Raw genomic sequence first — 15,476 nt, 5'->3', positions numbered from 1 at the left:
TAAACTAGTTTTCATTTTCAATTTCCTGTTTTCTAAGTATACATAGGCAAGTTTCTTAATTAAATAATATCATAGTAGACCTAAGTTAGACAAAGAACTATGATGGTGAACTATGATGATTCAGGTCTTCAGATGGTAAGTATATTCTGAAATAGTAACTGGTTGACAAGAATTAGGCATCATTTTCTACCAAAAGCAGTGTGAACTGTTAAGATGAAGTTAGCAGTGCAGGGAGAACAACATCAAACATTTAACCTAATTTCCACAATTAAGTTGGATGCCTGAAGTATGCTTTACTAACTGCTTGAGGTGCCAGAATTAATATCTAAAGCTGAATCTCTGGAGTGAATTTGTACTTCACACACAAATGTGTCCTTGGGTATCACCTCAGGCCACGATAACTTACTAACATCTCAACTACCTTGATAAAATAAGCACTGTGGTCTAGAATCCAGAATGCGTGTTACACATTTTTTAGAAAGTAATTAAAAGTTTATAAACAAGATAACATTTCACACCTGTTGCTATGCAGTCTTTGAGAGATTGTTTTTATGCCCACAAAGTACCTTGTACAGGCCTGTTCTGTACTGTTGCAAGGAGTACCATGTAATGAGGTTTTCAACACTGATTTCTAGTTAATTCTTTGGCAAGTATTTTACAGATATAATGCATAATCATGTTTCAGGAAGACCTGTGAAGAAAAGTACTCTGATAACTGTAGGGGGCTGCCTTGCATTGTTGGCCAGACGTGTTTTCCCAAGAACTGGGCACAGTCTCAATCTGGAATTCGGCTGTACGCTAGATTTTGGTCTGTAGTGCTAGACTGTGACTCAGTCAGAGCCTAAAATTAAAATGCTTTTTCTGAGTTTTGCATCCTCAAAGAAGGATGGTTTCCCAGCAGGTGTTAATGATGAGTTGTTTGCTAATTTACAGCAGTGAAACTTAATGAAGTTTTTGAAATAAAGGGTAAATTTTTTCTAAAGTAACAAAAGACACATTATTGACTTCTTCTGAAATAAAGGCTCTAATATTTCATCAATAGCAAAAAGTATGGCTTTGTGTTATCTCTTTTTTTAATAAAAAATTTTGCAAGAGATTTTTCTTTCACGAAAAAGATTTGCAAGCTCTTTTTTTGCAATGTTCACCTTCATTAGCACAACTTGCTGACTTCCTTCCTCAGCTGCAGTTCTTCCTACACTCAGAGGTCAGAAAAGAGCAAGATCAACAAGCCACACATCTGGCTGTCCCTCTTTCCAACTGGAACAAAGAAACAATTTTTTAATGGCTTTTTGAGTTAATTGTAAACAATTTGGTTTTGGAGTCACTGACTTGCAGCAAATGTTTGTAGTAGGCGGATGTAGGGAAAAAGGACCATGTCCAAATGCAATTCCTCTGTGGCCAGTGAGGAAAAAAAAAATCACTTATAAAAAAAAAAGGAGTGTCTTGCTCGTAGCATTGGAGTATGCTGAGAATTTTGAGTGCATGTATAGGACATTTCACAAGCTTAAAATATATGCTTTGATGAGGCAGGGAGACACTAGTTACTCATTTAAATTTTCCGTAGTCTTGTCTACAATAATACTGACTTTTTCCCCCTTTATTTTCAGTAGCTATTTATGTATGAACAAATTGACAGTGATAAAAGACCAGGGACAAACAATAGGAATAGGGGAAAACTACTTTAAAATGAGAGTTCTGTTCTAATACTTTTTTCTGGTTTTTCTACTGTTCCTAAAGGCATTTTTCCAGCAAACAATTGTCAAAATCCCCCAATATTTACAGTCATTAATCCTTAAGTAACATTTTGAAAACAAATCCCTAAATAATTAGTGAAGCGTCATTTTCTTACTTTCCCAATTACTGTAATTTTTTAATACTATATAGCATCAGGTAGCATCAGTATATCTAATTTATTGGATTTACTTTTTTTTTAAGTGTTTCATCTAAAGTAAAGTAAACATTTGGTGTGACTTTTATACTTCACAACAGGAAATACTCGAATTGTTGATTTGCAGCACTACTGAAACCCCAGCTACTTTTAAAATACCTTGTTGTACGTTTATGTGTCTAATTTGAACTCATATTGCTCCCAGATTTTGGTTACTCTGTTTAATAGGTCTGTCATGATGGTTTTATTTCTAACCTGACCATCCTGCTAAATATTTCCAAATGTCTTGATGTGAAAAGTAAATTGATAATGCTGTTTGGAACAATGCCAAAGTGTAGGAAAAACTGGAATAAAATGAATCATTCAAAAAAAAAATGTTTTCCATCAGTTAGTTTGTAGGGGGTAAAATGTTCTTTACAATGATTATTTTTTGTCAAAATTAGGTGTTTGGGTTGATAATGCCACTTAGTGGATAACTGCCTCAACTGCAGCCCACTTCCAAAACCTAATCAGGTGCTGGACAGCTATCTTGATTTGTATTGGAGTTTTCTTCCTGCCGGGAATATGCTGAACATAGCATGTTTTCAAAGAACCTTTAATTATTAGCCCCATTTTAGGAATTTTATTATAGCCAGTTCAATTTCTGAATTAAGTGTGTTAAATGTAGGAATTATTTATTACAGAATTTTAAACTTCTTATAGGAAAGTAAGGTTTTTTAATTTGATTTGAAACAGTAAACAACAATCTTGGTCGCTTTGCTCTGATTCTTTAGGTTAATAAAATATTAATTGGTACTATGGTGGTAATTTTAGGCAATGCTTCATTTTAACCCTTATGGTTGGAAGATGGGTGGCTGGGCAAACACTGAACTAGAACAATCCTGTAATTCAAGAACTGAATTGAAGACTCAAGTTCAAATTAAGTCAAGGTCTGATTGAGAGTAGTTATTGCCTTTTGTTGGGTGACAGTGTGGAGGCCATACCCAAAACAGGAGCGTAGAACTCGAATGGGCCTTGCTGGAGTTGGACTTTTTCAGACTTCAAATAATTCTCCTTCAGAAGATCAGAAAGGTGAGATAGGCACCAAATGTGTGTTCCACCACTGTTATTTACAGTAATCATTTCTTCAATATGTTCCTTTCATAAAAATTCTACAAAGTAGTTTGGATGGTAGTATTAATAATGTGGTGTATTTCATATAAAATTTAAATATATAAAAATTGATACCAATGTAGATATACATATATATAGTTTATATTGTTCATATACGTATATTTTTTCCAACATTAGTGTTAAAAAAAAAATCTAGTCTATAATAAAAGACTATTAATCTTTTTGCAGTTTAAAGACTTTTTTTATAGAAAATATTTTTGCACTTTTGAAATGTGTATTGATTTAGGTCTTTCAATTTCTTTTCAGTCTTTAAACTCTGTTCTTTAAACTTTTTTTTTTTTTGACTTAAGTAAATTTGCATTACTTGCAAACCTGATAATCTTCAATCACTGAGTATTTTTTACTTATTTTCTCAGGCTTTTCTGGAGTTTTTATTGATGTTGTTTTTATTAGTAAGTCGGTTGAATAAATTGCAACTAAAATAGTAATTGGGTCAGAGGAGAATAAAACGAAATTCAATTTCCAGAGATGTTTCAAGTGCTGTGTGGAATTCCTTGTGTACATGAGTATATGCATGTGCTTGGGGAGGGGAGGGGTGTCTGCCTGTGTAGTTTTTACACAATTTGAATTTTTCAACAAAGTTCTAAATATTTTTTAGTTTCCTATTTAAATAGTTGCTTATACTTTGAAATTTTCTTAGAAACTAATGAATGTTGTCCTTACAAGGATGTATTTATTTTAGATATGACTTATGCCACCTCTAAATGTGAATGGCAAGTTAGTTAGAACTGAAAATGAAACAAGGTTATGCGAAAGCAGTTTCAAATTTTGCTCTAAACTTAAATATAGTGTATTTTCTATAGTTCCATGATATGCCTTTCAAACAGGATTCAGCAAAGGCAGTAAGAAAATCTTGGATGTGACTGCTTCCTTCCATTTTTCATAGCAAGTAACTGGCATTTTAAAGTTAGTGTATCTCATACCATGTATCTCTTCTTTAATCAGACTACCAAACCATTTCTTCTTTCTCAACTTTTAGAGTGCTGCTTAACTTCAAAAGAAATAATGCTAATCAAAACTGCTTGAATAAGTGTAAATAGAAATGTTATTTCTGTTCAGAAGGAGAGAACAGGACTGGTGCTAGGGCTGATGTGGAATGTGTCAGATGCCCTGCTGAGAACACTCACCACCCTCGGGATTTCACCCTGCTAAGCCTAAACAGCCCCTGTGTGCTGTTCAACCTTTGAGTGGAAATGACAGTTGTGGTAATTTTCGAGGCAGTCACAGTTACTTTTAAACTAAGTTCTGAATTTCAGCCAGAAAAAAGGGAAAGCGATATAATTATTTTTTTAATATTGGTATTAAATGTTACTAAAATATTGTCTGGGTTGGTTTGGGGTTTGTTCAAGCTGTAAGGGTAGAGGAGAAGGTCATCTACTGATGGAGGAGCTGGAGTCCCTGCAGGAATCCAGGCGGATGCGTGGGTCTCCTGCAGAGGGATGTTAGGCTGAGCTCAGCTGGCGTTAGGGCTCATCCTGGCCTTTACTTAGATGGGGAGATGGGCTCTGGAGATGGTCAGCGCACTGGAGCACCTCATTCATTATAAAGAAAGGCTGAGGGAGCTGGGCCAGTTTAGCCTGGAAAGGAGAAAACTGAGAGGGGACCTCATCAATGTCTTTAGTTATCTGAAAAGGGGAGCATCAAGAGGACGGAGCCGGGATATTCCCGGCAGTGCCCAGGACAAGAGACAACGGGCAAGAAGCTGATGCACAGTAGAAGTCCAGCTGAACCCGAGGAGGAGCTTTCCTGTGCGGGTGCCCGGGGAGGCTGCGGATCTCCAGAGCCTCGGGGCTGTTCCGCCGTGCGGCAGCAGGGGGCGCCCCCGCGCCGCGTGTCCCGCTCCCGCCGCTTTCCCTGGAAAACGAACCTCCGGGGTTTGTGCATCTCCTGCTGGGGAGGGAATAAACCGGCGTCAGTGGCTTTGGGGCCGATCGCCATCCACAGCGGTCAGTCAGCTAAAAATGGATATATAGCAAAGCAAAGGAGTGGAGTATAAGGTCACGACTGTGCATCAATTTTATCTGCTTAATAAAAAGTTACCGTGCAAATTTCATTCTTAAATTAGGAATAGTGATTAGGATTAATAACTGATGAGCCTGTCAGGATCACTAAGTAATTTCAATTTTTTTATGTTTACAAGAAATCTTAATTTTTAATTAAGAGGATGGTTTTAATTTGGTGTCATCTGCAATAGGTCTTTCCCTGTTTGTCATCTTAGGCAAATAGCAGATTTGTTAATATACCCAAAAAAGTTACAACGGTGTTTAGCTAGCTCGTGTTGGGGCACAAGGCTTGTTTGGCAGTCAGTATAAGTAAAACACTGGTTTTGAAAATAGATTTACTAGGGAATGCACTTCTTAAAGTATTAAGCACAATATAAAATTAAAAATCTCTTTGTGTTTGCATCATTAAGAGGGCTAATTTGCTTGTCTACTAACTAAATGCAATTTTCAAAGCAGGCTGTTTTGCAGAAAAATGGCATGGAACCATTCTACCCTGTATGTCTTAATGAATTAAGTCTTTAATGTGAAAGAAAAGGAATTAAGAAAATAATATCAGAAGGATTTTAAAAGTGATACAAAGTTAATTAAGAAAAAAGGGGGAGTTTTATTGAAATTTATACTTTTCTGTAACTCCTGCATGCTTACCCTCACCCAGAGACACCTGGGTGAGCTTTTTCTGAAGTTCTAAATAATTTTCTTAAAGTCTGTATTAACCTCCAGTTTATCTACAGTGGTTTTTTGAATATTTTTTTTTGCCTAGTGGAACTCTTGCTATTTCCATCAACAGCTTTGTAACAGAAATTGGTCAAGAAGTTTTCTTATTTTGTGTAATGAGATATTAAATAAGACCACTGTTGCACAAGTGGAAGTATTTTAAACTAATAGCAACTAATCCCTACAAAGATCCACATTTCATCTTTAATTCCTCAAATTGTGAGCTATTGATACATATAGTCAGCCATAGCTCTCTTAATTCCACTAATGTCAATATCTTTGATCTGAGTGTATTGTCTACTTAGTACTTTAATATATTTTTTGACTTCCCTCCCCTTTTCCAGGAAGCAATACTTGTAAAGACTGTTTCGGATCTGTATCCTACAGATCTGGTTTGTACCCTACAAACCAGAAACACAAAATGGCAAAATGCATTATGTTCTACCTACTGACGCATTTAGAGCAGATCACTGGCAAATACACAGTATTTGGTCACTGTAGGATTTATGGTTTTATATCTCAGGACTTGACTGAGATTACATGTACTGTTTTGGCATTTATGTATTAAAATGAGAAGTAAAATAGAGAAAGAAGAAAATTAGGATGCAAAGACTTATTCCTGTTATCAACTGGTACAAAAAATAACTTGAAAATAAAATCAAACTGAGGAAAGTTTTTACCATCTTTGCCCAAAAAACTAGATAATGATGGTTTTCATCTAGTTTTTTCAACCACTTCCACTGGATTTTCTGTGAGTATGATAAAAATACTCTGTGTGGCACAGTCAGAAGACAATAATCAGCAGTCATTTATAGGCAGAAAGGACCAGTAACATTTTTTTTCTGTTTCTAATTTTTCACCCAAGAGTCTGTTTCTGATTCTGTATCTAAGAATGTATCTAAGAACTTATCTGATCAAGAATAGATTTTTTACTCATTATATTCACAGATGTTGAAACCAGATACCTTCTCAAATGTTCAAATAATTAGATTTCCAAAACTGAATGGTGTTTAAGATGGCTTACTTCCTGTTTCACTATGATTTTGGTGCGAAATTATGAGGACAAGAAACTTTTAAGGGGAAGATGTTGCTGTGGCTGCCCTTCTCTTACAAAAGCTTGGAAGAAATCAAACTCCACTTAGGAAAAAATACAGTGGTTTTGTTTTGAAGGAAGAGACACTTAAAACTAACTCTCCCTGCTGTGTATCAGTTTGGTAAGCAGTGGTATCCTGCTTTGCTTATCTAACAGCATCAACTGATAGAGGCTCCATTTACCATGTACAGAGGAATTATGTCCCCGTTTTGTAAAGCATCTATGCAGGCAGTGCATATTCAGACTAGGTTACTGTAGTTACTCTACACTCTGACAGAATAAGCAAAGTGCAACAGTGTTTTCCTGATTTCAAATATAATTTTATTCTAATTACCCAATTGGCTTCCATTTCACATTTCTGTTGGTGTTTTTTTGTTTGGTTCATTTGTGTTGTGGGGTTTTTTTATTATTATTATGACCTGTGAATCAAAATCCAGATATTTTGGTTGGCTGGTTTTCATTCTTTCATGATGGCTGCTCTGACATTATTTACTTTGAAAATACATACGAGTTCTGTTCAAAGTATATTCAGGTATGAGAGTTGACATATAGAAAAATCCCCCTGTTGGATAAATTTTAAGTTCATCTAAGGTAATTTTTTTCTTTTTTTACCTCTTAATTTTAATGAAACCACAAGCCAAGCTCTGTAATCCTTGGGGCTACGGGTACTAATGTTGATGGCCAAGTCTTTAAACATTTTATGATTAGTGAAAATGTATTTGTCATTACAAACCATTTATTAATTCCCTTTTACTTGCCTCACTTTTTTTTTAGGTTTTAATTGTGTCCTGCAATCTGCATATCAGTTAACAGCAAAAGCTCTTGGCTGGAAGTGTTGCTTATCTAGGAATTTTAATAAAATGATTGTTCAAAGGAGGAATGATTCTTTTATCTTGAGTTACTTTCACCTTGAGCGACTTTCTTCTCTTATTCCACTTTTCACTTCTTTATATCTATTTTTTGGCTTTGAGTTTGTTGGGGTTTCTTTTTGTCTGTTTGTGCTTCACCTGCCTAAAGAATGTGTGGCACTGATTTTTCTTTGCTTGCATGTAGGTTTTCTCTTGGTGCACTTTATGTATGTCATTTATATTATGAAAATCTTATAAATACAGGGTTTAGAGGCCAGCATTGGGGATAATTTTTTTTTTCTGGAAAATGAATGTAGCTTTCTCTCTGAAAGAAAAAAAGAATACTGTATGTACTTCACTATCAAATATCTTATATATATTGGGGATTTTGTGCAATTAGCATCTCAAACACAAATATATGACTATTTTTACTTTTTTCTTTTCTTAGTATAACAATACAGTCTTAAACTTATTTCTAAAATGAATTCCATAGAGGATTAATACCACTTTTGAAAACTAAATGTATTTGCACAATTGAGACTATTAAATACCAGTTGTTATGTTTTTCTTAGTCAATGCAACTACAATTTATAAGATTTAAACATTTTTCAGTAAAACAATGGAAGATAATGATAATAACATATCCATGCAAATATTCTTAACTATAATAAAAATGGAGAGATGATTAAAAAGAAACCTACTGTAGAGTTTGATGGGAATAAATTATAGGATCATAGGATCATTTAGGTTTGAAAAGACCTTCAAGTTCATTGAGTCCTGCTGCTAACCTGATCCTGCCAAATCCACCACATCTCTAAGCACCACATCTACATGACTTTTAAATACCCCCAGGGATGGTGACTCACTCACTTCCCTGGGCAGCCTGTTGCAATTCTTGACCACCCTTTCAGAGAAGAAGTTTTTCCTAATATCCAATCTAAACCTCCCTGCTGCGACTTGAGGCCATTTCCCCTTGTCTCACTGCTCATTATCACTTCCATGGTCCTGCTGGCCATACTATGACTGATACAGGCCAGGATGCCACTGGCCTTCTTGGTCACCTGGGCACACACTGGCTCATGTTCAGCTAGCTGTCGACCAGCACCCCCAGCTCCTTTTCCCTTTGGCAGCTTTCCAGTCACTCTGCCCCCAGCCTGTAGTCACCAGTTGTGCAAGACCTGGCACTTGGCCTTGTTGAACCTCATACCACTGGGCCTCGGCACATCAATCCAGCATGTCTAGATCCCTCTGCAGAGCCTTCCTGCTCTCCAGGTGATAAACACTTATGCCCAACTTGCTGTTGTCTGCCAACTGACTGAGGGTGCACTCGATCAGAGAATCACAGAATCATTTAGGTTGGGAAAAGACCCCCAAGTCCAACCTTCGAACAATCACCACCAGATCAGCTCAACCATGGCAGTAAGTGCCACATCCAGTCATTTCTTGAACACTTCCATGGATGGTGATTCCACCACTTCCCTGGACAGTCTGTTCCAATGTTTACAACCCTTTCCATGAAAAAAATCTTTCCTCGTGTCCAGCCTGAATCTCTCCTGTCACAGTTTGAGGCCAAGTGCTCTCATCCTTTCGATAGTTGCCTGGCAGAAGAGACTGACCCCTGCCTTGCTACAGCTTCCTTTCAGGTAGTTGTAGAGAGCAATAAGGTCACTCCTGAGCCTCCTCCGGGCTAGACAACCCCACTTCCTCAGCCACTCTTCATAAGTCTTACTCTCCAGACCTTCCACCACCTTCATTGCACTTCTCTGGACATGCTCCAGCACCTCAATGTCATTCTTGAAGTGAGGAGCCCAGAACTGGACACAGTACTCAGGGTGCAGCCTCACCAATGCAAATCTCCTTGTCAAGATCACTGATAAATATATTAAACGGGATTGGCCCCAGTATTGAGGCCTGGCAAACCCCACTAGTGTCTGACCCCTAGCTGGATGTAATTCCACAGCTGAATGTAACTCCACTCACCACCACTCTCTCAGCCTGGCCATCCAACCAGTTTTTCACCCAGTGTCCAGTGCACCCATCCAAGCCATGAGCAGCCAGTTCTCCAAGTAAATTTTTTGCATCTTGCACTTCTGCTGTTTCCTTACGAGCATTTCAACAAACTGTATAAGTGAATATCACAGTGATTTGGAATCCCGCTTTTGATCTGAGACATCTTGAGTTTGTTCAGATGCTGGTGTATTTTTGAAACCACAATTAATTATTCATGCAGTAAGGTCAGTTCCAGTGCTTTAATGGCACTGATGTGCTTCGTATAGTTCTCTCAGACTGTGGACTGGATGCCTCCTGTCTCTACTCATGCAGGTGTGCCACTAGAACTTATCATTCCGGATCTTTCAGTGCCTCTGCTGAGCTTGGGAGCCTCTGTTTCTCCTGAAACTCCCAATGGAGCTGCTCATGAGAACACTCACAGCCCTGCTACGTTAGGGTGATGTAAATGAGTTTAAGCAGTAAGTATTTGCTGATCCAGCTCATTTTGACAAAAGCCTTTTAGACCATGTTTATGCAAGCAGGCAGATTTAGGAAACAGTATCTAGCAAAGGAGCACTGATGAACAGCAAAGGCTTGAGCTGGTGAATGTGTCCTTTTTCACTAACGTGGTTTAAATGCTTTATCTGTCTGTCTTCAGTGTAGCTGCAATGCTGCTGATAGTTTTGGGTTGGTGCTGATTAAATTAGTCCTGTAAGAGAAGAAATCAATTAGTACTTCTCTAACAATTTATATTTTACTGTAGCTGTCATTTGAAAGAAGTGCAAAACTCCACACTTGAAAATTATGTAGTTGCTTAAAACAGTGTGTAAACAAAGATTTTAAAGAAGAGTTAAATAACATGATATTTAGCTTTGGTCGTTCAATGTTTAGTTACTAATACCCAGTTTGTGAACACTTACTACATTTTCAAAACTGGATTTAAATATATAATAAGAATATATTTCGGTATATAAAATCCATGGCAAATTTGTAGGGTTGAGTTCTGATTTGTTTGGGGGAGGGGGCATAGTATTTTATATATCACAATTCAAAATTATCTGATTGGTTTAGTGGGGGAGAAGAAATATATTTTCCCATCCTAGGTAATACCTCTAGAATGTTGAAACTGAATCAATGAAATTTTAGGAAGAAAGTTATGTGTTGGAAAACCAGCCCATGCTATTTTGTTCAAAGCTCAGATTTTTAAATATGCTACTGGATAATGGTAAATAAACCACAAAATTCTAAACGTACCTTCTTGTTCATTACTGGTGTTATGGCTTATGTCTGTGTGCTACTAATTAAGTGTTGAGCATCAAAAATCAAGCAATGAGCTTTAAACTATCAACAATATCTTAAAAAAGTATTTTCTATATGCTTATGTAAGCTTTAATGATTTGGGTAGCAGTAGAGAAAAAGAAAATGCAAACATTATTTTCAACATGTCATAATTTTTAAAGTGTAGTTAAAAGTCAGAATTTTAAGGGATTTAGAGACTAAAGAGAAGCCACTGTCATTTAGTAGTGCAACATCAGCAATATTTTTATATATGCATTGAGTCTCATTTCAACATTTAAACTGATTTTACAGTAAGTAAAATAAAATGCTTTCCAGTTTTATTAAATGGATTTTTATGCTCTTAAGTTAAACCTTCCTTATTTGCTTCTGTGCGTCAGCTGTTATTTGCATTTTTCTTGCAACCACAGTATATATCCTGACCTGCTCAGAATGCCTTCCATTAGTTACTTTGAAATTCCATTAAAAATTATCCTGGAGGTAACTTGCAGTTCCTGAGGTTTGGCATATGTTGTTAGAGTTTTTAAGGAAAGACAGTTTGGAAGATCCAAGTACTGGGAAGCAGCAAGCTATCCAGAATAAAATAATTCAGTTTGAGGCAAGGAATTGTGTTTATTAGCACATCCATTGAGGTGAAGGTTGGCCTTTTAATTCGGAGTCAAAACTTAGTGTTGAATGAATTATACTTGAAAACTTCTTGGAACTAGATGTTGCTTTTAGTTTTGTTTTTTAGAAAACCATTAAGAAATTATTTCAATTCATAGCATTCAATTATAGCACGTTTAGCAGCTGCCTGAACCATATTTTCTGAATGTTGATGTTGAATATGACTATTTTTGGAGTTGAGGTACTTTGAAAATAGATGGTGTCAAACCAGAGCCTTCAGGATCATTGGAAAATTCTGCCTGGCCATGAACATATGTATAAGTTTGTACGGGGTTCTGTTTCATACTTGTGACCTAAATAGCTGAATCAGTTTTTACACAAGGATTGAAGGAAAGGGGAATAAAATGAAAAACAAGCTAAAAAATACAACAAAAGTTCCGGAAAAATACTCAGAAATCTCCCAAGCCGAGTTGTGCTGTACTTGTGTAAGAAGGATCAGAAAGCAGAGCTTGGGCACATGACCTCAAGCTACTCAGTGCAAATGAGGGAGCATATCCTCAGGTTTTTGGCACAAAGGGTTTCTTACTGTTCGAAGCATACTATCAGCTAAACCAGTTCTGGATGCAGTGCAAACTTTGGCAGTAGAAGAAATGGTTGGATGCTCTCTGAAGATTGAAGGCAATGAGGTAAGATATGGCTTAAAATGAGTTGAAAGTGAAGAATCCATGCTGAGTCAGTCATTTAGATTGTGTTACTATTGCATAGTGTAATTTTTTTCTTTCAAGGTTGTGAAAAGGAAAATAAGCGTATACACAATATCTTTTTCCTCTTAGCTAATGCTGATAAAATGTATTATGCCAGTTTAATGAAAATATTAATTTATTGAAGATACAAGTTTTAACACTGTATAAAATCTGTTTTGCTTTGTCTGCATGTTTTTCCCCTTTCTAGGAACAGTGTATTTTTTTTCCTGCATATAAATGAATGTAACTTTACAAATAATGGAAAATGCTTCTTTATGTTTCAATTTTGTATATGCAAGATGCTACTAATTGCAAAGGGCTTGACAGTCTGCTCACTGGATTTGTTCTGGAGAGAAAATTTTGAAGTAGTATTTAATGCAAAACAAAGCCATTTGTCTAACAAAAGCCTTGTTTACATGAAACTGCATGCTCTGAAGAGAATATTGATTAAATTTATATCATTTTATGGTATGATTGTGGCTATTTTGAAATCTGCAAGCCTCACATTACCTTCCTAGGTTTTCCTGCTATAGAAATATATCCCTTATATGTACGTAGAAATTAGGATTGATGATACTTTCTCTACTGTAATGCTTGTGGGAGAACTTGAAAAAAGCTTTGTCTCGTAGTATCAGCCATGTACATGCTTAGAATAATTTTTTGTGGTCTGATTTCTTAAGTGGGAAAAGAGTTAAACTGAATCACAGATGAACATCAGATCTGAGCCCCAAGAGCTATGGCATAGAGTACTGAGAATATTTATCTTTGAGGCAAAAATCAGTTTTCAACCTGCATTTTAAATCTAAAATTACATTTTCCTACATCCCTCCAGGCAAACCTCTTTGTCCCTATATGTGCTTTTCATGGTTTAATTATTCTCTCTTCTGACAAAAAGTTTAAGTTTGACCAAGAAAGCTCTACTTCTGCATAGTTTTAGAATAATTTATCTTCTTAAGGACTTTACTGGTAAAAAACTTTTCTTCAAATCTCCTTCCTACTTATCTTTCATAGAGACTTCCTTTTTTAAGAATTGGTCACTTTTCCTTTTGGGAGTTTTTCATAACTTGACATGCAAAGACTTCCAAGATGATAAAAGATAGGAATAACAGATAAAAAGATAGAGTTTGAACCTCCTCTTTTTTTCTTTTTTTTTTTTTTTAATGCATACATGCATTTTTAAAAGTTGAAAAGAGCTGTTCTTTGTGATAGATTGTTGCAGTAATATTTTATAAAATCTTGCTGATTGGAAACAGATTTTTTTTCTTAAATTGGGTTATTTTCTTAAAATAACATGGATTTATGCTGAGGAACCTAGGACAAGTATTAAGACCTCAGTTTTTACTTTAAAATGGTGTTCACTAATAAAGAATCCAGCAATTTAGAGGATTTACAAATAGATATGTAGCTCTGAGTTTGTTTCTCTTGCTAAGTAAATAAACTTATAAATACCTGTTAATATTCTGGGATGTTATATGGAAGTTTAAATTTCCATTTGTTGACTGGAATTATTTCTGTGTTTGTCCAAGATTTTCCTCTTTCTTTCACTACTTATAAATACCACAGAACTGACCATCAAAATGTTTCTCATGGTCCAGAATGTGACAAAGTGTAGAATATATGATGCAGACTGTGTCAAGCCTTTAGCTGTAGCATTCTGTGTTTATGTGTATAACTGTTTACGATTTTGTTGCATTTACTAGGTTTGCTGGGATGGGTAATCTTCTTAAGGTCCTTACCAGGGAAATTGAAAACTATCCACATTTTTTCCTGGATTTTGAAAGTAAGTTCAAACAATTACAAGACAATGAGAGATTCTTTTCCCTGACTTAACAGCAAATTGAGGAAAAACTTTTAATATCTGATTGCTTAGAGTGTGTATTTTCCACCACAACCAATCTGTCCAAGTCCTTGTCTCTAAAATCACTTGTTCACTCAGGACTCCTTTTCTCTTCCTTTTCTATTTTTCAGGAACCAAATGGGAAATCTTTTAAAAGTTCTCACTTGCACAGAGCTTGATCAGGGGCCAAATTTTTTCCTTGACTTTGAAAGTGAGCAAAGCTTCTTGCCTGGCTTGCCTTCTTTGCTTATTATTTCCTAATAAACTGCATGTGCTCATGCATCATAAAGCAATTCAAAAGGGATTTGCAAACAAATCAAATTACACTTCAGTAGAATACTGCTTTTTGATATTTAAAGAACCATACAAAATTCCTTCAATTCATTCTGAGCAGAGAAAGGGACAGAAAGGTAGATATGCAAAGTAAAACCTTACCTTCAGTTAAATTCAAAACGTTTATGAACCATTGTTAAATTTACATATGAGTTAACTCAGCCTTGGCTTTTTTTAACAAATCAGGATTAAAAAAAATTATGATTTTTCCTTGAATGGAAATACCTATTTGAAATAAAAAGCTGAAAAAATATAAGCAGTTGGGGTGTAACTATTTTGGTTGGTTCAGTGATGATTTAACTGGGATTATAGTTTCTAAAAAATAGTAAAGGGGTCAAAGTGTATGCACTTGATTGCATCTCTCTTAATTGCATGGTTATGAGTTTGCAGAACGGCATTCTAATTTCCTTGTCATGTCTATATTTGATTCAAAGCTGTTTCACTTTTGCTGATTATATTATCCCTGCATGTACTTCTAGACATTCTCATAAAATCCTTTAATATGGCTTTAATCTTTCTTCACTGCATACATGAAATGCTTTTTATTTAAAACACTAACAATGTGTGATGTTTTGTCTCTTAATACCTCTCTTCTAAAAAAAAAATTAAAAAATTTGAGAAAAGCCAGTGTCTTTAAAATAACTTTCTTTTGTAGCATTGGTTTAAGAGAGCATTTTGGGTGTTTAAACACATATTTTATCATCTTGAAATAGTTTTGTTCTTTCGTTATTTATTCCTGAATTATTCTGAAAAAAGGAACTGACACATTCTGAGTGTATGTGTGTGTCTGCACTCTGAAGCACTGCTTCAAAAAGTCAGCTAGGGTGTATGACTGTAACTGTGTTCATATCTTCTCATCTAGATCATAATAACCTCATTATGAAGAATCATTTTTAATTGATGAAAAAAGTTAATTGGTTAGTTTGGGTTTAGGACAAGGTACTGTGAGCCAT

At 35.7% G+C, this 15,476-nt stretch overlaps 1 protein-coding gene across 11 annotated transcripts in view; it reads left to right on the top strand.

The window, feature by feature from the left end:
• The window catches only part of FAM49A (family with sequence similarity 49 member A), a 53,783-nt gene that overhangs the window by 20,462 nt on the left and 17,845 nt on the right, over positions 1 to 15,476 (top strand). For 3 of the 11 annotated variants that reach the window (XM_027641032.1, XM_027641034.1, XM_027641036.1), the window contains exon 4: positions 14,322 to 14,401. The exons of 1 other annotated variant lie outside the window; for it this stretch is intronic. In XM_027641032.1, the coding sequence (XP_027496833.1) occupies positions 14,329 to 14,401 (73 nt within the window). In that variant the 5' untranslated portion in view covers positions 14,322 to 14,328. Of the gene's footprint in view, positions 1 to 10,041; positions 10,188 to 11,493; positions 12,297 to 14,053; positions 14,134 to 14,321; positions 14,402 to 15,476 lie in introns of those variants that run through there. 7 more of the 11 variants (XM_027641037.1, XM_027641040.1, XM_027641033.1 and 4 more) reach the window with 6 other exon arrangements.

This window comes from Corapipo altera, unplaced genomic scaffold (genome assembly GCF_003945725.1).
Source record: "Corapipo altera isolate COAL_440 unplaced genomic scaffold, ASM394572v1 46, whole genome shotgun sequence".
Taxonomy (NCBI): domain Eukaryota; kingdom Metazoa; phylum Chordata; class Aves; order Passeriformes; family Pipridae; genus Corapipo; species Corapipo altera.
Note: the sequence above shows the minus strand (reverse complement) of the source record. Positions and strands in the feature narration are given on the sequence as shown.